The sequence below is a fragment of the Talpa occidentalis genome, unplaced genomic scaffold (assembly GCF_014898055.3).
Source record: "Talpa occidentalis isolate TD23 unplaced genomic scaffold, MPIMG_talOcc4v2.1 talOcc4.8, whole genome shotgun sequence".
NCBI classification, from domain to species: domain Eukaryota; kingdom Metazoa; phylum Chordata; class Mammalia; order Eulipotyphla; family Talpidae; genus Talpa; species Talpa occidentalis.
In genome coordinates this window covers 24460372-24482553 of record NW_023605194.1, presented here as the reverse complement: position 1 = coordinate 24482553, position 22182 = coordinate 24460372, and the positions used below count along the sequence as shown (strand labels likewise).

General features: G+C 45.2%; 1 protein-coding gene across 1 annotated transcript in view; it reads right to left on the bottom strand.

The window, feature by feature from the left end:
• Positions 1–681: 681 nt before the first annotated feature.
• LOC119234212 (sorbin and SH3 domain-containing protein 1-like) overlaps positions 682–22182 on the bottom strand; it is a 182942-nt gene continuing 161441 nt past the window's right edge. Inside the window, 13 exon segments of the mRNA XM_054690406.1 lie at positions 682–695; positions 1141–1328; positions 1330–1807; positions 1810–2040; positions 2043–2075; positions 2078–2297; positions 2300–2403; positions 2406–2657; positions 2660–2689; positions 3175–3347; positions 11615–11664; positions 15527–15628; positions 20124–20207. Coding sequence (XP_054546381.1) covers positions 682–695; positions 1141–1328; positions 1330–1807; positions 1810–2040; positions 2043–2075; positions 2078–2297; positions 2300–2403; positions 2406–2657; positions 2660–2689; positions 3175–3347; positions 11615–11664; positions 15527–15628; positions 20124–20207 — 1959 coding nt within the window.

Genomic DNA, 22182 nt, shown 5'->3' with positions numbered 1-22182 from the left:
ATCATGGTCATTATTATTTTATATTCTCCTCTTTCTCTAACTGCAACCTTCCTAATTTGAACGGTACTTTGTGCCAACAGAGGGGTGGACAGTACTGGAGAGACATGAGGTGTATTCCCTAGAGAATATCAACCTCCCTCTCCCCCCCAGGTGGAGGAAGGAGGAGAGTGAAGCAAACTGCAGCTCCCACTTCTGAGGCACTAAATTCAGGGACGGGCAACCTCTTTCCAAAACTCCCCTGCAATGGTACCAGGTGCATTTGGCATTGAGAGTGCAGTGCCTGTGGGGAAATCAGTCCTACTTTTTGGAAAAGTGGACTGAAAGAGGAGAGACTGAGCCTAGATCATGTGAAAGTCACTTGCGAAAAACACCAATCTTTGCTTCTAATTGCATGGCCACGTCACCTCTCTGATCTGTCTAGAATGTCTACTTCCTTCATGTTTTTATTGGCACAAGAGTTAAGAGCTTTTAAAGATGGCATTTACCTCTTTATCATCATGACGTCTTCGAATAAATTCTTCTGTGGATTCCAAATAATCAGTGGTATAAAATGCCTTGGTGATTCTGAATCTTCAAAACAACAAAGTAGAATTAAAACAGGCAAAATGTAGTGGGACATGAGACTGGGAAAAGATTTCACCTCTTATCCATTGTCATTCATTTATAGTCATTGACTAATGATCAATAATCAAATTCTGGAAAAAAAAAACAAAAGCAAAAACACCCAAATCCCCCATCCCGCCTTTTGGGTTTACTCTTGAACTAGTTTGATACAAAGAAAATTAATCTGAAGGCAAGTCTGAGAGAGAGCGAGACCTTCTTTGGAAAGTACCCCTACTCAGAGGCGTGCAGGTTCTCACAGGGACACATCGTACATCACACACACACAGGGCCACCGAGAGAGGCTGCCTCTCAAAAAACCACGGGTGAGTTGGGATTGGTGCAAACCGCAAAGGGATCAAGAGTTCAAATGAACAAATTTCTCAGATGAGCTAAACGGCCAATTTCTTTCGAAACAGAGTTTGGTGGTTAGTCTAAATGACATGGGGTTTGTTTTTAAAGAAGAGCAGCCACTACGAGCCGTGATTAATTGCCAAGCCAAACAAACAGAAAACAAAGGACGGACCAGAAAATGAGCACCAAGGGCACACAGGAGGAGGACAAAGCAAGCAAAGTGGAGAGACAGGTGAGGTGAGACTGGGCAAATACACAAAATGCCACCTCCGAGGGTCGTTCCCAGTTCACTTTGTGGGTTGTTGTTCCTGTCCAGGCCGTGGTCTGTGAACGGCACAGAGTTCCCATTATTAAAGGCCCTCAAGCAGTCCTCGGGACCTCGGTCTCTGCTGAGGGGGTTCTGAGATCCGGCTCAGCCTGGCCATGGTGTGTCGGGAGGACAGGCGTTTGGGAACTGAGGGTTCCCCCGAGAGCCGGGCTCGTCCTGGTGGGCTGACTGGGAGGTCTGGCTTCTGGCCCTCCGGGGGGCCTGAGAAGTCGCCAGTGGCAGGCTGTCTGGACTGGTGCTGGAGGGGCTTTTTCAACCGGAAAGGGAGGGGGCTCATTAGGTAGATGTTCCTGAGGAGTGTGCTCTTGTCCCCTCTGGAATCCAGGCGCCAGTCAGGCTGCCGGGGGCTCTGCTGCTGCTCATGCTTGCGGATGGTGGTGAAGCGGGTGTATGAAGCCGGGCAGGTACCCTTGCACTTGTTGAGGCGGTGTTTGGGGAAGTCTCCGTGGACACTGCCACTGCTGCCCTCTCTGCTGTCACTGGAGAGGGTTGAACAGCGGTCAAGGTCGTCAGAGCAGGTAGAGAGGGCTCAGAGTGCATGAGGCCCCTGAGGCCCAAGGAGGGGTCCACGATATTGCTGCACGAGGGGGAGGCGTAGACCCCCCGGGGGTTCATCCTATCCATCTCCCTGGGCTGCAGCTTGGTCGACTCGAGGAGGGACTCAGCCGAGCGGGCTGCGCTCAGGCCGCTCCGGGCCAACACCGGCATGGGGGACTTGCTCAGCCTCCCGGAAAGGTCCAGGGATGGCATGGACCGGACCGCTGAATCAACTGCTCAAAAGCTGTGATGCGGAGGAGACGGTGTGCTTGGGGATGTGTTCCGAGCCCTCCTGGCTGGGGCCCAGGTCACCCCTGGCCAACGCCAGGCCGCTCCTTTCAAAGTGGGAAGCCAGATCGCGCACACTGGAGGAGGTGACAGATCCCGGGAAGAGGCCAGCTCGGTTGATCTGGTGCATGTCCCGGTAGAACATGGAGAACTGGATGCCAACCTTTCTCGAGAGCGGGCAGGGCCGCCTCCTGCGCTGCTGCCGTACTCTTGCAGGCTCATGGTGCTGCTCGACTTGCTGTCATAATCCCGCCGGGAGCGCATGAGCAGGTTCTCGATGCTCCCCCCTACCTGGAGGGCAGACCTCTCTTGGCATCGTTCAGAGAAGAGGAAACACACAGGTTCTCACAGCTCTGAGCCTTCTCTGATGGCAACAGAACACTCTTCTGTTCCTGCAAAAGAGCACTGGGCGCAGAGAGCCTGGGTTTGAATTTGGAGGGAAGGATTTCCGAAATGCAGGCTTTCGCAGCGGACAGGGGTTTCTTGTGCTTACACACAGGGCCTAATGCATTGCTAGTGTTAACCGTTCGGCTATGGACTGAAGATGAAAAATCATGTGAGCATTCCCACCTTTACGATCCACTGGAAAGCATGCAGAATAAATAAATAGACCCATTAGGTTAAAGCCAAAAGCTGCTTAAAAAAAAAAAAAAAAGGAGGGGTAACATGCTCGTTTGTCATAAGGGCTTTTTAAAAAAAATTTCCAGTTGATGTCCAGAAGCAAAATAATCTGTGCTGCAAAGCAGGTGCAAAGATGCAACGAAAAAAATGGCCACCCTGCTAGAGTTAGGAAAGGCTACAGCTCAGCTAATTTCTAAGAAAAGGAGTTCAGAACAAAAAGAGAGAAGAGACGCTTCAGGGAGAGCAAGGGTGGGATTCAAAGGAAGGGAAACTATAAATACGAGAAAGAAAAATGGCCGGTGAGAAACTAGAGGGGGTCAGAAGAGGACTCAAAGGCCTGCTTGGGTCTGACAAGGCAGAACTTGTCCCAGGTGCTCGAGGCTCACCTGCTGCCGGCACCACGACCACAGTGTGCGGGCCAGAGGCCTGCAGCCTTGCCCAGTTACCTTTAGTGGAGGCCGAGCTGGAGGGTCGCTTGAGCCCACTCAGGCCCTGGAGAGGAATGTCTCCACCTTCCAAGACGCTTTTATAAATCTGCCTCTCGTTCTCCAAGCCAGCGAGATCCCCAGGAGCCCCATCTGATTCCCTCTTCACTGCGTGGAAGTTGGAAGAATATATACTAAGAACAGTGTAATTTTAAGAGAGAGAAAAGAAAAAAAACAAAAGAGAATAGGAGTGACAAATTTAAACATTTCTCTTAAAACACACTTAACCAGCTAAGGACAGAAACACACTTCCTAAGTGTAGGGTAAGGTAAAAGGTATCAGGCTTTTCTGCCCTCCCGCCATCAGGATAGATGAGGGAACCCTGTGATCCTGAGTGCATGCCTGATGGCGGGCACCTGGAGTGGGTACACCTGGGCTGAGAGACTGGCCTTTTAAGGGTGGCGTCATGGGGACGCCAGCAGCAGCAGAGCCGAAAGAGAAGCCGAGAAAGAAGTAGCAGAAGCCGAGAGAGAAGCAGAGATCACCGGTGAACCCAGATAGAGCGAAGACTTGCTGGGGGCTGGGAGGCCTGCCAGCCTCCCGCCCCCCAGCACTCCTGCCTGCCGTGTACCTGGTCATCCCAATAAAAACCTGCAAAAACCACTGAGGACTCTGACTCCTCCTTTACCCGGTCTGCTGGATTAGAAAACCTGCTCAGTGTCCATCCTGCCCTTACACTAAGCAACCTCATCAAGGACCATCCCTTCTCGAGGGCACTGGTATTGGAACACCTGGTTCTACAGCAAGACAGCCTCACTGCTCCCTGAATACCCAGGAATCACATCCAAACAGTGCAGTACTCAGTCAAGAGACCGCACTGGTGCTTAGAGGAACTCTGCCCAGGGAGCAAGTGGGGCTCCTAGGAGGGAGAATCTCCCCTGGAAGGAATGGGGGGAGGGAGGAGGCAGGGAAAGGCTGGGGACTGGAAGGCAGGTGGGCTGAGAAAGGAAGGAGGAAGGAGAAAAGGGAAGGAAAGGAGAGGGCTGGGAGGAGACCCTGAGGGGAGGGGAGAGCGGAGGGAAATAGGAGACCCTGCACCTCCCAGTAATGGGGTTGGGGGGCCAGTGGCTGCACGTGAGAAGGGGCAGCTGAGAGGAACCTCTGACAAGTAGCCACCCAATACTGGTGACATCAAGTCTCCCAGTCGGATTATTGTTCTGGTAATTCTTAACAAATGCTATGGCTGATGGAGCATTAAAATCAAACATACACACACACAAAAAAAAAAAAAAAAAAAAAAAAAAGAGAGAGAGAGAGAAAGAAAGAAATTCAACACTGAAAGGAGAAGGCCTTGCTGTCCTGGGTCTCCAGAAGATCCGTGCCCAGTGAAACCGGAGTCTGGGACTGCACATGCTCCTATTGTCCCAGCCAGATTTTACATCATTCAGACTCTTATGCATGTATTATAAGTCTAAGCTATTGCTCTTTTATATCCTTCGTTTATATTTATCTTGTTGAAATTCTAGGTATTTTGCAAGTTACCACAAATCCTTTTGGAATGAGGTGGGGCACAGCAAAAAATAAGAGCATTTACTCACAGAACCTCTCCCTTCCCCTAATGCCAGTTTCTGCCTTCATCCACTAAAACACAGACACATGGATGACGGATGGTCAGTCTCTCAGTCTCTCTCTCTCTCTCTCCTCTCTCTCTCTCTCTCAGATAAGTGAGTGGCCCCTTTCTTACAAAAGTACTCAGGTTTCCCTTCAAGCCTGCTGAAGTCAGCTTACTGTATCAAATGGATTTTTTATCTCTGAAGATGCACACATGGCACGATGGAGTCTCTTCATGCTGTATCTCACTATGGATACCATCAAGTGTATAGAAACACTTAAGGAATGGTAAGAGGGAGCCCCCATGTGTGACCGCCCCATCACTGAGTCTATAAGGGACACAGAGCTGTATTGCTTAAACACAACTACCCACTTCATTCCCTCTCCCCACCCCATCAACGATGAACTATTTCAGCAGCCTCTGGTCCCCACAGTCACAGGAACAATGAAATGACACCCCTGCACACCACCTGACATGAGTCCTAGGTGGACACACTATGGTAGACACCCAGTGATCACTTTTTTCATTTTCAGAGAAGGAAGTAAGGCACTGAGGCAAGTTATGGAAGAGCTGGAACTCAAGTCCCATCTCCAGGCGCTGTCGGGTTTCTCAGCTGCTACGTGGCGTGCTGCCCTACAACAGAGCCCGCGGCAGCCACAGCCTGGAGGTGCCCTCTCCTGCACCACAGAGCCAGACACAAACAAGACCTGCTACCCATGCAGTTTTGCAGATTCCTGCTTCTGCCTGCAGGTGCTGGGAGATTTCCTCCCTCTACTCCCAACCCCTAGGTTCTGACTGATAAAAGCCCTCGATTCTTGCTAGAGGGCTACAGGAATCCTGAGGTGACCTGCGGTGGTGGCCGTGTACACCAACTTAAATAAAGGTAAGTTCATTTAAATGGACTTTCACTTTGATCCTAATTAAAAAAAATCTACCCTTTTTCTAAATTTCCCTTCATAGTCCATCCTCTTCATTTGGTTGTATTTTCTGATTTTGTCCTTCAGTTTAATTCCATATTTCCTTGTACAACCCCAAATGCAAAAAAAGATTCATGCACAGATAGATGGTCTTTAGCCTATCAACCGATACCGCAGCTGAGATGCATTCAGTGAGGACAATCTCTAATGCCCTGTTCCCCGTGGTTTGGGGCAACCAGATTCCCTTAGCTTTGGAGAGTGAACTTCTACCGAGAAGCACTTCTACAAGAACTTGCTGTCATGTGAAGGGCCTCAGCTCCAGTCAGAACTTCCAACCTGATCTCTTTCCTCTTAACTTTGTTCTCTCATGATTCTCGGCTGTCACAGGTTGCCTGACCTCACACCTCTCTACCTCACCAGTCATCAGAACTCATACCCCACTCGGTCACCACATGTTCTGGCTTAATTCCACCCGTTGGCACCCTTTCCCCTGCCCTCCCACCAGAATGATGAACCAGCACTCAGGAAACCTCTCTAAGGATTTGCTATATAGCCAGTTGAAAAAAGCAAGCCAACGTGCTTTTTCAGATGGTAACCCTTTGCACCTGAGGTGCTCCTGTTTAAAAATCATATCTGAAAGTTCTGGAAAAGTGGTTTTTTTTTTTTAAAAAAAAATCTATTTATTTATGCATACAAGAACTGGGATGTAAGCCAGAGATGTGGGGGTGAAAGGATTCACCAGAGACAGATTGGAAGCGTAACAGACAGACCGGCTGAAAATACATGGTTGAGGGGCACTGGGTGAGACAGGAGAGGTCTGCTGTGCCATGGTCAGCTCCTTGGCCGCCCAGGATTGAACTAGTGCTGCGATGGCTGGCAATAGCTTGATAGCGCTGTCTTTAACCAATGCGCCACCAGGGAGGCCCTAGAACAGTGCTTTTAATTTATTATCCCCACAGCTGGAAGGACAGATACCTTTGTCCCATTGCATCAAAGTGGAAACTGAGGACAAGAGTGAAGGCATCTGCTGGAGGTCCAGAGTTGCTGGATCATTGCTATGTTCAAACAGATCCAAGGAAAGCAGCCTGGTGCAGCAGGCCGACTGGAAGAGCCCAGTCAGGATTAGCAGCTACTGAGCCCTTAACAAACAGGCTCAGTTCAGAAGCTCGGCTCTGAACATTCTGGTGGAGTCCGTTTTCAGAAGGAGCAAGCCAAGAAGAGTCACTGCGGAAACTCACCCCCGCTAAGACGCAGAGTTTGCTGCTGAGTTTAACAAGGATTCAACAAAAACATACTCACTGGAAGAATAAAGTGAGAGAACAGAGCGATCATCTTAGGGCCAACTGTTTCCAATGTGCTAACGGGCGGGCGCTCGGGAGGCGCGGGTGGGTCCTGCAGGCTGCTCCGACAAAGAATGTGATCAGCTGAGGTAAACCCGCCCATTTTAAAAACTTGGAAACCATATGTTCCTCTCATTTGCAAAACTAATAGGCACAGTGAGACTGTACAACAACAAAAATCCACCTTCACACCGTAATCTAGAGAGAATGGCTTTTGAACTCCAGACTTAATTGCCTACTAGACATCTTCACCTGCAATCCTTAGCATCTTCAACCCACCATGTCCCAAAGCAAACCCAGCTTTCCTTTACCCCCATCATACAGGCCAGAAAGCCCAGACAATCAAACCCTGCTCCCCCTTCTTGTTCCCAAAACTAATCAGTCACTGGGGCCTGCTTACTCCCTATCCTTGACACAACTCACATTAACCACTTGCCCTTGGGAGTGTGGTGTCACTACCACACCCCTGCTGCTCACTCACACTTCCAGGAAGCATACCATCACCCCCAGATCCCAGTCCTTACTGCCTGCAATCATCTCTGCAAATCACTGCCAGTGATATTCTAAAAAAGATTTCAGGTCATTCCACTGCTCATTTTATTCATTCGACAACTATTTATTACGCACACCTCTAAGTGTCAAGCACTCTCAGCTAAGTGGGAATGGACAGGAAACAAAGAATTTCCAACCTTGGGAGTTTACTGTTCAAAACCATTTGTTGTTTTGAGGGAAAAAAATGAACTTCTTAACTGTGGCTTTGGAAGGAGTCTAGACAATCTAGAGAGGGCAGTTTCATTTATAGCCTTTTGTAACACATAGCAAAAATCTTCTGTATTTATAATATGCTATTATTCATTTTTTTACTTTCTGCTCTCCTACAGCTTTCCTTTCCTCTCTCTAAAAACAGAGGTCCCTCTTTCCTGGGGCTCCATCATTGTATTTGCCACACTGGATTCTCTGTTATTTACAAGTCTGTCTCCCCCTTATATGCTGAGTCCTCTGAGGGCAGGCACGCACTTTATTAATCTTTGCAAGGCTGGTGCCTAGCACTACTTGCTCCATAAATATCAGTGGAATAAATGACTCTATAAAATTAAATGCCCACATACATATAGATTTCGGACACATTTTAAGGCCAAGAGGGTTCTCTGATATTTCGTATGGTTCCCCAGGTAATGATTTGAGATTTGACCTTAAGTCAGATTAAGGGAAAGTGTTTTTCTCTAGGGCACCGTCATTCTCTTAGAAAAGGCAGCTTGCCCTTGAGTGCCACCTTCTGGCCAACAAGAGTAAAGCTCTTTGGTCAGGCAAAAAATGTATACCGTTGAGCAATGCTGAAATGAGAATAGTGAAAATAACGAGCAGCTAAACTGTTGATTTACGGCTCTGATAACTGTATGGAGGTAAAATACAAAATTGAACATGCACTGTGGTTGCAGCTATAAAAAATATATCACGAGAGGTAGTTGCATTAGGATTCGGAATAATAGGACTCGGCACTCTATTCCCAGGTTATTTTAATGTTGTGAGAGGATCATGTTAATAAAATTCTAAATGGCAGTTCAAGTTAGGAAAGTGAATTCAGAACAACACCCTCACTTCTCCAATGATGACAAGTTTTTGAACCTGGGCCATCTCTGGCTTCTCTCTCCTCAGTTCTTGGGTAAGTCAAGTCTTGCTAGCGTTTCTTTCAGCTGGTTATTCCCACTCATGCAGTGAGGGGCCCAGATTCAGTTCACAAGTTGCCTGCCTCAGTGCAAGGGAGTTTCCATGTGGTTAATGAAGACTTATAGATGTACTCACTCAGCAAATATTTATTATGTACTCGCCTTATGTGTCAGGCACTGCATATAAGCTGGCTCCTCACCAATTCCAAATATGGAAAAATCTTATTTGAACAAACTGGGAGAAAACCAAGCCTGAATTACCGAAAAATCCCCAAATAGTTGAACAGCAGGAAGAGGAAACTCATTTATCTCTGCCAAGTCTTTCATGAGAGCTAGGCTACGGCTGAAAAAATGGAATCTACAGAGACCTATTTTGATGATATAGAATGCTGGGTAAATTGCACATCAAATATCTTCACATTCACAAATACCAGTGTCTGAAAGCAATATGCTCTTTTAAGCAGTTCGTACTAGTTCGGTTCAGTCCTGCTAACACAATAACACAAATAGTTGCTTACACTGTTTGTTTAGTTACTCAAAAAACCCCAGGAAATCTTAGCATGCTTTCTGTTAATTTATTACACAATTTTGAATTAGTATGTTGCAGGTGAAGCATGAATCAGTAAGTCCAGGTGAAACAATGTTTACTGCTGACATCAGCCCTCTGAACTAGAACTTTTGTACTCTGGCTATCATGCTGCCACACACCAGTTGTGGAACTTGGTGTTACACTGCCTTTAGTGTCTATTTCTTCACCTCAAAAATGGTGATCAGAAACGACATCTGATCCAGGAATGCTGAGAGGATTAAATGAGGCAAAGTACATACACGATGCTAAGCATAGGACTGGCACATAGTCAGTGGTCAGTAAATTACAATTATTATTTCATTCAAGACCTGTGCTCCTAACCTGGACAGCCTGTGGAGTTGCTTTCTCTTCTAAACACTTTTAAACCTTATAGTCTACTTCATTTATTTGCTACTTAGTTCATTTATTTACTAACATCTATGTATTGTTCCCCAAACTATTAAGGGACTACATCTTATGTTCCCATTGTAATAGCTAGCATGGTGCTTCAGATCCAGCAGAGTTAAAGAATTCAGTCACTCAAGGTAGCAGGGAGGTGGAGGGAGGCCGGGTAGGGGCCAGGCAGCTGGGTTAGGGTTAGGGTTGTATAGCCCAGAAAACAGCAAGGGCAGGGAGAGACTGGTGCAGAGACCCCAAGCAGTCAGACGACAGAACTGATAAGCTTTGTCACTTGTCTCAAGGAACAGGTGGCCTCAGGGACCGAGGAGTGAGGAGTTCGCTGGAGCTGTGTCTGAGAGAAGTCCTTTATATGCCGATGGCCTGAAGTCATCTGCTGAGTTTCACCTCTGAAAACACTTTCCTGGGACCTAGGGGGCCTAGTTATCATCCTTGGAGCTGAAGTCATGGTTCAGCTAGCTCTTTAAAAACAGTGAGCCTCACAGTGCTGAGACTTTACCCCTTGTACCACCAGGGAGGCTTCTGGTCCACACTCCAGCTCTTGTATGCATAACTTAAAAAATCTTAAAAAAAAAAAATAAAAAACAGTGAGTCTCAGATCCCAGCTTGGAGGAAGAAAAAGAAGGGGTCCCAACTGACTCGTGTGTGAGTTTTGAGGACTCTCATTGGAGGCTAATCACAACCCCAGGGTACATGCAGTTACACTCGGCCTTCTCCAAGATGGATCTGTCCTCCAGCACTATCCTGTGTCAGCTTCTCGAGTGACTTCTCCTTATCCTCTGGGTATATTAATACATATAGAAAAAAATTAACAGAGTGGATCTAGCTAGAGATTTGGTCCCTACCCTCTGAAATACTCTAATCCCAGCTGAAGGACTTTCAAATCAAACCACTCTTTCAAAATGTTTTCTTTGGCAAGATAGGCAGGACATGCCCAAATGGCTGTAATATCTGCCTAAATATGAGCATTCAGACTGAGTCAGGCTTTTATTTGAACAGGTGAACTTTACACATTGTGGATTTACCCAACCCCAAAGGAACAGGCACTAATTGTGCCTTTCCTCCTTGTCCTAGTTCAGAGGAGATGCAGATAGGGTGATAAGGAGAGGATCCTGCCAGAACAAGGTCCCAATCTATATTGGTGCCCGTACAGATGCCTTAGAGAGACGCAATCCTTGCCCTGAAGGAGTGTGCTTTATTAGCAGTCATAAGAAATAGCAATAAGAGTACAGGAATACAATTCGGGTATACAGCAACAGAAGGAAGTGCCACAGAGGCGCTAACATGAGACTGGGAATGAGGCAGGGTCCATTAATACAAGAGAGACGCTCGCTATTTACCATGCGGGGGCGTGCGAGCGGGTTTTTAGCTGGGATAATAGCTGCGTGGCCAAATACTGAGAAAAGTTAATCTGCAGAGGAGTCAGATGGTCTGGGGGAGGGGAAGGATTGGGTTTACCCCAGAAGAAGTGAGGGTGGGTGTGCACAGTCCTGGCAGAATCTGAGACTTGATATGGGGAAATGAATTCACATCTCTGAGAATCAGACAAGCCAGTGCCCTCGCAGGCCCCTCTTCCTGTGACAGATCCAACCAAGGACTCCTCCCCAACCCACCCCTCACTTTCACACAAGATGGGGCTATCTCAGTCACAGCCCCTCCTCCCCAGGAATCAGTGAATGGGGTAGAAAGACAAAAAAAAAAAAAAAAACCCTCACATTCTGAACGTAAAGATGCCAACACAGGAAAAAATTGAACAAAGGCAATATGAACCATCACAAAATAACTTGAGGCGGTTAAAAAGAAAAATAATTAAATCGCTACTTATCACATCATCTGAAACCACTAGACTGCTTCAAATAAAACACACTTGCGCCCAAAACACAAGCCTCTTCCCATTTCTGACATTTAATACATTAAGCCACGTAAACAGTGACACTTACTATCCAGGAGGCTCTGAAGAAATTTCCGGAGCGGGGCTGACAGCGGAGCTCTGTAAATGTCAAGAAAAAACAAAACAAGAGTGTAGATGATTTATTTTGACTTAGATGTTTAAGCCCAGGGGCAAAGAAAGTCTTCCCTCTCTATTCCCACTTTAGGTGAGGCCTCTGGGAGGCAGGGCTCTGTCTTTGGGAGGAGGGTGTCAGGCCAGGGTCTCTCTCCTTCTCTGGTCTTTTGCCTTCTGGCGGCTGCAGCCACGTGGGGCAGGGGTGGGGGTGGTGGTCAAGAGGTGGCTTCCCTGCTTTAGGGATGGATCTTCCATCTCCGGCCCCTGGCGGCGGCCCTCCATTTGACAACATGCATTCGAAATGAGGGTAGCACAACACCCCAGCCCTCAAGCCCCACTGCCAAGCCCACCACAGACTCCTTCATGCACCCCAGAAGCCACATCCAGAGAAAGGGTCACCCAACACTTTCGGTACAGATGTACAAAAATGCACTTTGAGAGCCCATTCTCTGTTGAGATCATTTGCTTATCCTTGCAGTTTTAAAAGTATGGAAATGGGAAGAAATTCAGTTTCACACACCTATTACTGATCATTTCAGTCTGAGTCGGGGAACATAAAATTACAGGCCACTCCACAAAGGGAAGAAAACAATGAGCCAAGGGGCACATGCAGAGGAAAAACAACCTAGCTATGCAGCTAAGGGTGTCTGTTGTTTTAGAAATAAAAAGGCAAAGGGTTCAATATATTTGTTTTAAAAATAATGTGGTAGTTGAATATATCAATGTAAAAGTTAACTTTATGGACACTCCTAGCTCTAATAATGACCACTTGAAGGAAAATGAGCTCAGTGGAGAAGAGCTACTTGGAGGGGAAGGAGGAAAAAAAATACCAGTCAAAGAAAAGGAAGAGATTGTGAAAGTGGGGGAAGGAGATGACAGGGAGGGGAGGCAGCCATCATTTGGGGCTCCGCTACCAGACACCCTGCCTGCCTGCTGAACCGCTTCCCCTCAACCTGCTGTCTCCTTTCATTTCTGAGGGCCCCTCTGTCCAGGTCCCTCCTCTCCTCCTGGGGGCCCTGCTCTTACCTCAGTATTCTTCCTCACAGCCCTGTGCCCTACAGGTCTCTCCGCTCTTGCTGACCCTTGGCTCCAGCTGGAAGATGATGCTCTGGGCCCCACCTGGAAACATCTTTGCTGGACGCTAATGAGCTTGCTGGGAACACCCACTTCCTGCCTTCCACCACCCCGTCTTCAACCAGGGCTGTGCCAGAGGTGGGGGTGGAGGGCCTGATTCTTCTTCCCACACTCCAGCTCCCACCCAGCAACCTCCAACATTTTTAGAAGCCTGTCTGTTACCAAATGCACTGATTTTGCCTCAGAGTTTATTTCTGGGGGCTTCTCTGGAGGAAGTTTTTCTGTCTTTCTCCTCTCCTTCCGTCACCCCCATTTCCTCCTCCCTCCCTGCACTGTCCTTGCTCTGACACCCCTTTCCTGTTCAGTGTCACCCCACATCCCCAGTGGTTGTTGATCTCTCATCCCTTTTGCTCAACAGGATCCTCCTTCACTCATCTACTCCCAGGGCTTCCCCCTCGCTGCTCCAGCAGACTCTGCAAGCCCCTCTCTCGTTCGCTGTTCCCGTAGGTTTCTAAGTCTGTTGGATATTCCCTGTTTGATACCCAACACCTCAAAAGTCAACGAGCCAAAATGAATCCCAGCTTACCTCAACATCGATTTTCTCCCCATCCTTCTTACGAAGCCCCTATTCTTTTAGCTGCCTGACCAAATCCTCGAGGTACCCCTCAACTTTTTTGTTCTTCATGCCAATTAAAATTCCCACTGTTTTCCTATGTGACCTCTACCCTCCCCCGCCCCCCATGCTGGTGGCACGTGAGCACAGGGCTCACCTCTCCACACCTGGGCTGCCAGACCCAGCCTCGAGCCTGCCCTCACCCTCCAGCGGGAGGTGCTCCCTTCGCTTCATCCTTGGCTTGAGAGCAAAGCCATCCCTTGAGTCATACTTTTAGAGCCTCAGGTCAACTTTTTTTCCTAAACCCACCAAATTATCTGTATTATTACCTCCCCAAATGATCTGTAACAGCTAAGCTTGTCTCCTTTATCCCTTTAATGCATCCTACCCATGCTCACTCGTGGCTCTTCACCATGCCTCGAAGGGATGCCTCCTCCCTAGGTTCCACCTGTCCTTTCTCGGCTCCACTTGTGAGCAGCTTTCCCTGATTTTCCACCAGAGTTCTCTCTCTGCTGGCACTCGGGGCAGATTGCATTATCATTTAGCATATCATTAGCACATATTCATTTAGCTCTTACAGGCACGGCTGGAGAGCTTTATTTATGTGTGAGTGAGCAGTCATGGGCATGAAGGCAAAATCCACTTAAAAATCTCCCTCAGCACCTGTCAGACTAACGGGCAGCAGGTAACAGGACAATGTGAAGATTCATTTGAGCACCAGATACTTCTTTACGCCTGCCGTGTCCTGGGCAAAGCTCTGGGTACTGGAAGCAGTCTCGGCCCCTGGGGATTTGCAGTTAATGCAGTAGCTCCCTAGCTGCCTTCCAGACCCGCCCTATTTGAGACTGCTTTGAAAAGTGCCCCTTCCCGTTTGTTTTTTGACTCATCTCTAATCTCAGCGTCCCCGTCCTGTCCTGCCTGAGCTTCATTCAGTACCTACCTGCAGCCCTCTCCTCTCACTCAGAGCTAGCACAGCCACAGCTGGTTCCACTCTTTCCTGGGTGCCCACCTTCCCCACCCATCACCTGTCTGCCTCTATTGGGTGCACTCTGCTTACCTTTTTGTGCTTCCTCCCATTTCTGAAGGGATCCTGGGCCTAACTGCTGACCTCTGATGGCTACCTCATCCTTCAGGAACTCTGGTTTCTCCACTCCCCTCCCCCAATCTGCTTGCAGTTTGCTGGAGTCTGACTTTCTCATCCAGTCCTCAAAGGCTGCTGCCAGCATGCCCTGGTTTAGTTGTCCCTCCCCTGGTTTGAGTCTCTAGCACCAAAATGACTTTGTATCCAACCCTCCTTGTCATAGTTCTACTTAAAAATCCCATGATTAATATTTTCCACTTTTCCTGCCAGTCTGTGGACCTTCCTGGCCTCTGCAGCAGCGTCTATATTCCTTTTTTATTTTCTATAAAAATACCCTTTCCTTAGAAGTAGCTCCTTTGTTTTGTCAGGGAGCCCTAGGAAGCATTTATCTAAACATTTAGTATTTTTTTTCCCCCTTAGAAACCCATTTACCTTGGACTCTCTTTCTTTCTTTCTGATATAGCCTTTAAAAACCACACGGATGTAGCACCCTTTAAAAATAACAGTGCAGGTTGAGTTTCAAATGCTTGTTTGTGGCCAGATCATCTGGCCTCTGGAGTGCATTTTTTTTTTTTCATTGAGAACTTTCTGACCTTTCAAATTACAAATACTATGACTCTGCCAGTGCCAGGGACGCAGCGGCACTCCCAGCACCGCTGCTGCGCTTTGAAAATGATCTCTGAGGTTGGTATCTCCCAGGGCTGCAAAGGCAACAAGGAAATTGCCCCAAAAATGGCTCTTTGAAAATTCAGAGAAGGTATACAGGGGCAAAGGAAGGGAACTTAAAAGGATCACCCCTGAAAGCAGAGGAAGAGAAAGGAGGACAGGGGAGGAGTTTAAAGCACCAGCCACCCCCCATGTGTTTGACAAATCCCCCTTTAGGAAGATGCCAAGCTCGAGATCCAGGCAAAAATGAAGCTGTGGGGAGAGGAAGGTGAAGCAGGAGTCAGAAAGCCATGCAGATTCAGAATAACCAGCATAACCATTCATTGCCTCGACTACGTAGAAAACCATAGAACCAAGAAGAAAACAAAACAGCTGGAAAAGAAACGGATGGCACGAGAAAAATCGGGAAATACCTGTGACAGGTCTGCCCTGGGTGCTTTATTAAGCGTCTCCATTTTTCCTAAATCTGCCTCTAACTCTGTTTGGTAGAGGTTGAGATCTTTTTCTAGATTAGTCTGGTTCAAGAAAGAAAAGATGGGAAAGCATGTTTTAGTTTAGAGGAAAGGAAGAGGAATGGAAGGTTAAGTTTGAAACATGAATCTGTTTTAGTGTTAAACTTTACTAAGGCAGAGATGGCATGACTAAAACACAAGAACTCACTAGAAATCAGTTAAGGACAGGAAAACGGAATGCAACATTAGGCATAGAAAATATAATCCCGAAGAAACCAGAGCTCCAAACTCTATTCTACTTGCTAAAGAGAAGAACTACAGATACCATAAAACCTACCTTTCAGGAAACCCCTATTTTTCACTCATTTCAGAAAATGGTGACTGCGACAAATACTACATCAGGAGAATAAACAATTGCTTTAAAAACCTCTAAACATTAGTATAAGCCTTAGAGTCTTTGGAACATGTTTTATCACCAAGCCAAAAAAAAAAAAATAGTTATCAAGTTAAAAAAAAAGTAGTTTAAGAAAATAAAAGGAAAAAAGCCCCACGACACACTCGCACTAACCAGGCTAGGAGCACACACACAGCACGGAGGCCGCACGGCAGAATTACCTTTCTATCCTCTCTAGGAAGGATAGAGCAGTCTCCAGGAGTATAATCCCATATCTTTTTGGGAGGCTGACGGGAAGCAGAGGAGGAAATGAAGAAATGAGCATAAAGACATAAGACAAACATGGAGACTGGCTCAAACAAAGAGGGGCACACTAGGAGAACTGTCTCAACACAGAAAGGTGAACTCAAAGTCAAGGATGGGGCTCTGCCTTCTAAGGAGGCCACCTAGGGACGCTGGCTGTCTGGAGAGCCCTGCAGAAATTTGGGGACTGCACACATTAACTGGGAAGTTTATTTCTATGTCTCAAGAGTAAAATCATCATTGGAGTCCCAATACTGAAAACTTAAAAAAAAAAAAGAAGAAGAAGAAGAAATAAGAGAAAAAAGCATTAACATCATTGAAATAAAAATAGAAACTTTCAAATTCCTCATCGTTCTTTTCAAACTAAGATTGACCCTGGAGATGCTACATTTTTGAAGCAGACATTCCCCTTGTAAAATTCATTATGTGTTAATAAATGTGTGATGTAGAGATTTAGGGTAGATCTAAATGTGCTTTCTGTGGTTTGTGGCAATGAACTCCATGAACAAATGGATGTTAAGTACAGCACTATATAACAATTTCACTAGTTAATTCTCAAAATCTCCTTTTAACAGTTTAATGGACTTCGATAATACTGCTAGTGATAGAGCATATATACCTCGCTTTTCCCTTAGGAAGAAGAGTTTACACTTTGAATTTAAGCAGTAGGTATAAGGGTATCATTTTTTCTTCTTTAACTTTTCATGTTGCAATTAGAGCTACATTCCTTAGACAGAAGTCTGCAGGGAGAACTGTAAGTTTAACGAGGGAGGAGTTCAGAGGATAGGACATTCAGAAGTTACAAGCCACTTCTAAATCTGGACCCTCTCATAGAGCGAAACTCCTGGCTTTTTTAAAAATTATTGAATTAATGACATTTTCCTCCTGATATTTCATTAACTATCCCACCTAGGTATTATTTTATTTATTTTTTCCTGAGTGGACCTTCTTGCTCTACCTACTTCAACTTGACATGTCTTATATAGTGACCTCAGAGGAGATGAAATCATGAATAACTTGAATTCCATGCAAATTTCATTATAACCAATTCAATGGAAGCATTCAAACTGGTTTGCATTGTGACATATTGCTTGAGCTCACTTAGAGAAATCACATCAATTTCTGTAGAGGTGAGGGGCAGAGGGAGAGCACCAAAGTGCTTCTCCACTGCTAGACCCAGGTCAGTGAGGTGATCTCTGTAGGTGTGTATTTGCAAAGTAAGTGCTACTAACAATTATCGTTTTTCTTCATGCACTTAATACACTTATTATTCATCTAGAGAAGCAGACTTAAAAAAATATCACTTAGGTACCCCCTACACATTTTCTTATTTTCTGCAAAAAATAGGACAATGCTTATACATTGTATTGGTTTTAAATAATCTTCCCTTAAATAGGGTCACTGGAGTCTTGAATTATTTGATATTCTACAACAATTTGCTAGAGCTAAAGGCAATTGCAAGCAGTATCTTGCTAAAATAGCAAGGGTGGAGGAAGAAAGGTGTTCTAGTGGGTGTTCTAGTGAAGTCTAGAAGGCTTCACTCACTCAGGGGAATTGGGTCCTGAGTCAGTGTGGAAGGGAAGTAGAAGTGATGATCCACACGATGTGGTAAGAGCTTTACTTTTACTCTGCTTCTGAATGACTGAAAAATGTTCCAAAACAACGTCCATGGTTCATACCACTTTTATTTACGTCTCTTATGGGATCCAGAGTAATTGGGGTAGGACAGAAGTGAGGAAATTTCTCACTACCATATCTTCTCTCCAGTTTCTGGAAGTCACATCTGCTCCTCAGCTTGGTTCAACTCGATACCAAGCAGGCTGGCTTGATCCATAAGGAACAGTCTCTCTTAAAACTGTTCCTCAGAATGTGCACCTTGAGCAAGTAATTTTGACAACTTTCACCAGTGTTATCTTTGATCACTTTAAAGGGTCTTACAAAATGAAGTAGTCTTATTTAAGGAGGACTCTTGTGCCCTTGCAAGAAACGTATGGACCATGTAGAAAAGAGGTCTTTAAATAATTAAGCGGCAGTTAGAGCAATAGGGCAGGCATACAAATCATGGGAAGGTCCCAATATCCAAATAGACTGTTCTCAACATTAGTTTGGATGGGTGCTCAAACCAGTTTCCAGTAGAAATAGGTTAATTAGCCAAGCTATCCACATAAAGTATAATTTAATGTATGCAGGGACTGAAATACTATGTACTGCTAACAAAAATAGTGTTCTTTGTAATAATATATTTAGAAAAACACCAATCACAACTAGAAAAAAAATGCTTCACAACTTTTTTTAAAAGCTAATTTTTGCAGGTAAAATTAATTTAATATTTGGCAAATGAAGAAGTGGCTAGAAAATTGTGGATTCTGCAAGGGATTTTAAAAACCACTGGCACAGACTCTATCACATGTAATTTAAAGTTCAAATTTTAGCTTTCCTTGATGAAAATATGGCATTATTATTATTACATATACCAATCCTGCTTTTTGTTGGGAGGGGGGGCGGGCAGCGTGGGGAGGAAACTTCACATATCAAAAAAAATTTTCTGCCAGATAATTAAGCAAGTTTTTAGAAAAAGAAGAAAAGGAAAAGGTTAGGATACTGTGGAATATTTGCCTATATCTGAATGGTGAATAGCAGAGAAGAAAGAGGAGAAAGAAGTGCAGTGTAGGCTACAGCTTTGGAAAGAGAGCGCCAGACCTTGGGCAGACGCTTCTCTCACTGGTCAGTAGGTGGCGCTGTTCACCCAGGAAAGCTTAGCAGCTATGCCGAGAGAAGGTGTGAGGAACACCTGTTTCTAACAAGTAGGATGCTCCAAAGTCAGGTGCTGCTAACTCAGAAGATGCCTGAATTCTCAAACAAGGCTCAGCATCAGCAAATCAAATTAGAAGTTCTAGAGAACCTGCTTAATTTCTTTTTGTCCTCGACTTAATGAAAAATACACATCATGGAATTTAACATTTTACTCAATGAATAAATTAACAACTTTCTGCAAATATAACTATCATCCCAAACCACAGTGATTCAAGAGCTGATTCAATGTTTAAAGTCTCAAACACCTAATAGAAAATTTTAATTCTCTCTGCACTTGTAACAATCTAAAGAGTTTAAAGTAAATGGAGCTTAAAAGTTAGTTTCCTGTCATCTCCAGTGGAAAAATGAGCTTGAGGGTCCTTTATGTTTTGTGTTCTTTTGGCTGCAGGGCTAAGAAAATCCTCCTTGAAGTGCTAAAAATCAGTTTGTACCAAATCCAGCTCAGACACATTATAGGGAATCTTCAGAATGTTTGGTTGAACACTAAAGTTGCTAGCGTTCTTAACTTTCATATCAAATTTTAGGAACAATTATCCTAACTCAGAGAACCCTTTCCCTACACAATGGGGTTGTATTCGTGGATCACATGTGCAGAGAGAGGCCCACTGGCCTACTTGGGCATTTCCCTTGCTTGTGTGCTTTTTAAAATGTCACTTTTGGCCATGACAATGCCTGTCTGCGGTGTGTAATGCATTTCCCTGCTTGTCTCATCAAGAAACTGGACCAACAGCTGAAAAAAGGCCATCCACAGACCGGTGATATTTACTGCTAGTGGCGGGAGGTGCAAAGATAAGTGACGATTCGTCATGTCTCTCTGGACTTTTCTGGCAACAAATACCCCCAGAGCTCATGCCCCTTTCTTGGTGAAGTAAAGCAATGGAAAGCTTACGGGTTGGAGTGGGAATAGATAATCCCATTACTGACCACGGACACGGCTGCTTTCCACTTCCTGAATTCCCTCCACAGAGGTGTGATTCTTTAGCAGCAACAATGCATCAACAGCATCATTTAAAAAGGTGTCTATAACCACTGAAGCTATTAACTTACCGGTTTCCCAAACTCCAATTCCGAAAAGAATTTATACCAAGGTTCATTCTTTAAATCTATCTCTTCTGGGCTTATATCCCGACTCTATAGGGGTTGGTGACAGGGAAATGGAAGAGAGAGAAGGATAACATTATGCAAAGATTACATAGGAACAGGCCAGTAGAGATGCAGAGGTTTCCCGGCTTATACAGCAACTGCACTCAGCAGCAGCAGCACCCCTCCATTCTGGCTGACAGCAGCAACAGCAAGGCGCTGAAACAGGTGGGAGAGGATGATATATAGAAACAAACTGAGGTGGGCGCAGTGAATGAATCTTTCTCAGTCCTCAGGCAGAAGGCAAAGGGACTGCACTTGGAGAACTCCACCACACTGCTGCCCTCCACAACGCGTCCAGTGTGGGCACAACATCCTTAATAATTGTCAGCACTGGGGGAGAAAAGAAAAGCCTTATTTCCTCTTTACAAAAAACTATTAGTTACAAGCAAATCACTTGGTGAGCACACCAAACATTTAGCCGTCTGTGCCAGGTGAGTAGAGCAAACAATTTTTATGGACTAGTACGGTTTTAGTGCTTATTTGCAAGGCTGCCTTAAGGGTTTCAAAATAAATGCAAATATGGATACTTTATAGAAGCCAGTTTGTTAATACTGCATCTTTAATGGCACATGAGTAGGTGAGAAACCATGTCCCACACACAGTATAGTGAAAGATGACATAGGAAAAACAGAAGACACAAGTGAAAAAACATTTTAAACAAGCATCCGTGGGGATGAATACAGACAGAATATACTTAGTGTTCTAACAAATGTCAAAGAGCTGGGAGAAAATAAAGTAGGGGAAAAGCTGAACGAGACAGGTAACAGAACAACAGGGGGAAAAAACTTCTGGGTTATGTTACAAAAATAAATTAGATTTCTCCCTTTATATAACTCTAAGAGGTAGTTCACACAATCTGATCATTTGATTCCATGGGATTTCATATTTAATCAAATATTTATCAAGTTCTGGTACTTTGCTCTGTGGAATAACATGTATTTCTGGAAATAATTAGTTGGAAAGTGAATGCCTGGAAAGCAAATCAGGCTTCCCCCTTAATACACTAGAGACATGTTCACATCAGATGAAAGTGTCAGTGGCTCACAGCTTAATTAAATTCATATACATGTACGTTTCAAAAACCTCGATAGTCATGAGAGACATGGTGATTTTCTGACATGAAATATAAAATGTACATATTTTCCATTGAGTAAAACAAGACATAAGGCATTTCACTCCCTCGGGCTACAACACAGGAGGAAGACAGCAAGTCCCGAGGCTGGGGTCACAGGCCATTTGCAGTTTGTAGAAATGGCTGTAAAATTTCTCAGTGACCTTTGCCAATCCTTTCTAAAATCCTTAGAAGACTCTTTGCCATTATTTCTACTTTTGCTTTGTTTTTTAAATTTTTTTGTGGGTAGAAGAACTGGGGTATAGGCCAGCGGTGCAGGGGATGAGAGGATTCACCAGAGACAGAGTGGGGAGCAGAACAGGTGGATCTACTGAAATACAATTGCTGAGCGGAGCAGCGGGTGAGAAAGGAGAGGTCTGCTTCACCATGTGGGTCAGCTCTCTGTCCGGGGACCAAACTCAGGCTGTAGCGGTGATAGCACTGAGACTTAGCCCCTAGGCCACCAGGGCAGTCCTCTACTTTTGCTTTAAATACAGGAGGATATGACAGAGAATTTCCCCCTAATTGAAATTTACTGAACCTAAGTTAGTTGAAACCAGAGGGAAATGTATATTGAGTGTCCTTTGCACCCAGATTCAAACCTCCTCTGACTGTCTTTGGGGAGTTAGAGCTTAAGTCTTGAAGAAGGCTTGCTCCTTCTCCATGGAAGCAGAAATTATATAAAATAATGGATTCTGTATTTATTCAGAAAAAGGAGGTGCGATATCTTATAAGGACACAGCTATTCAGGAGAGCTAGTGTAGATACCAGAATGTCCTAGATCCTTATATGATGAGGCTCCACGAAACCTGTCATGTTTATTATTTTAAAAGACTATTTATAAATGCTCTC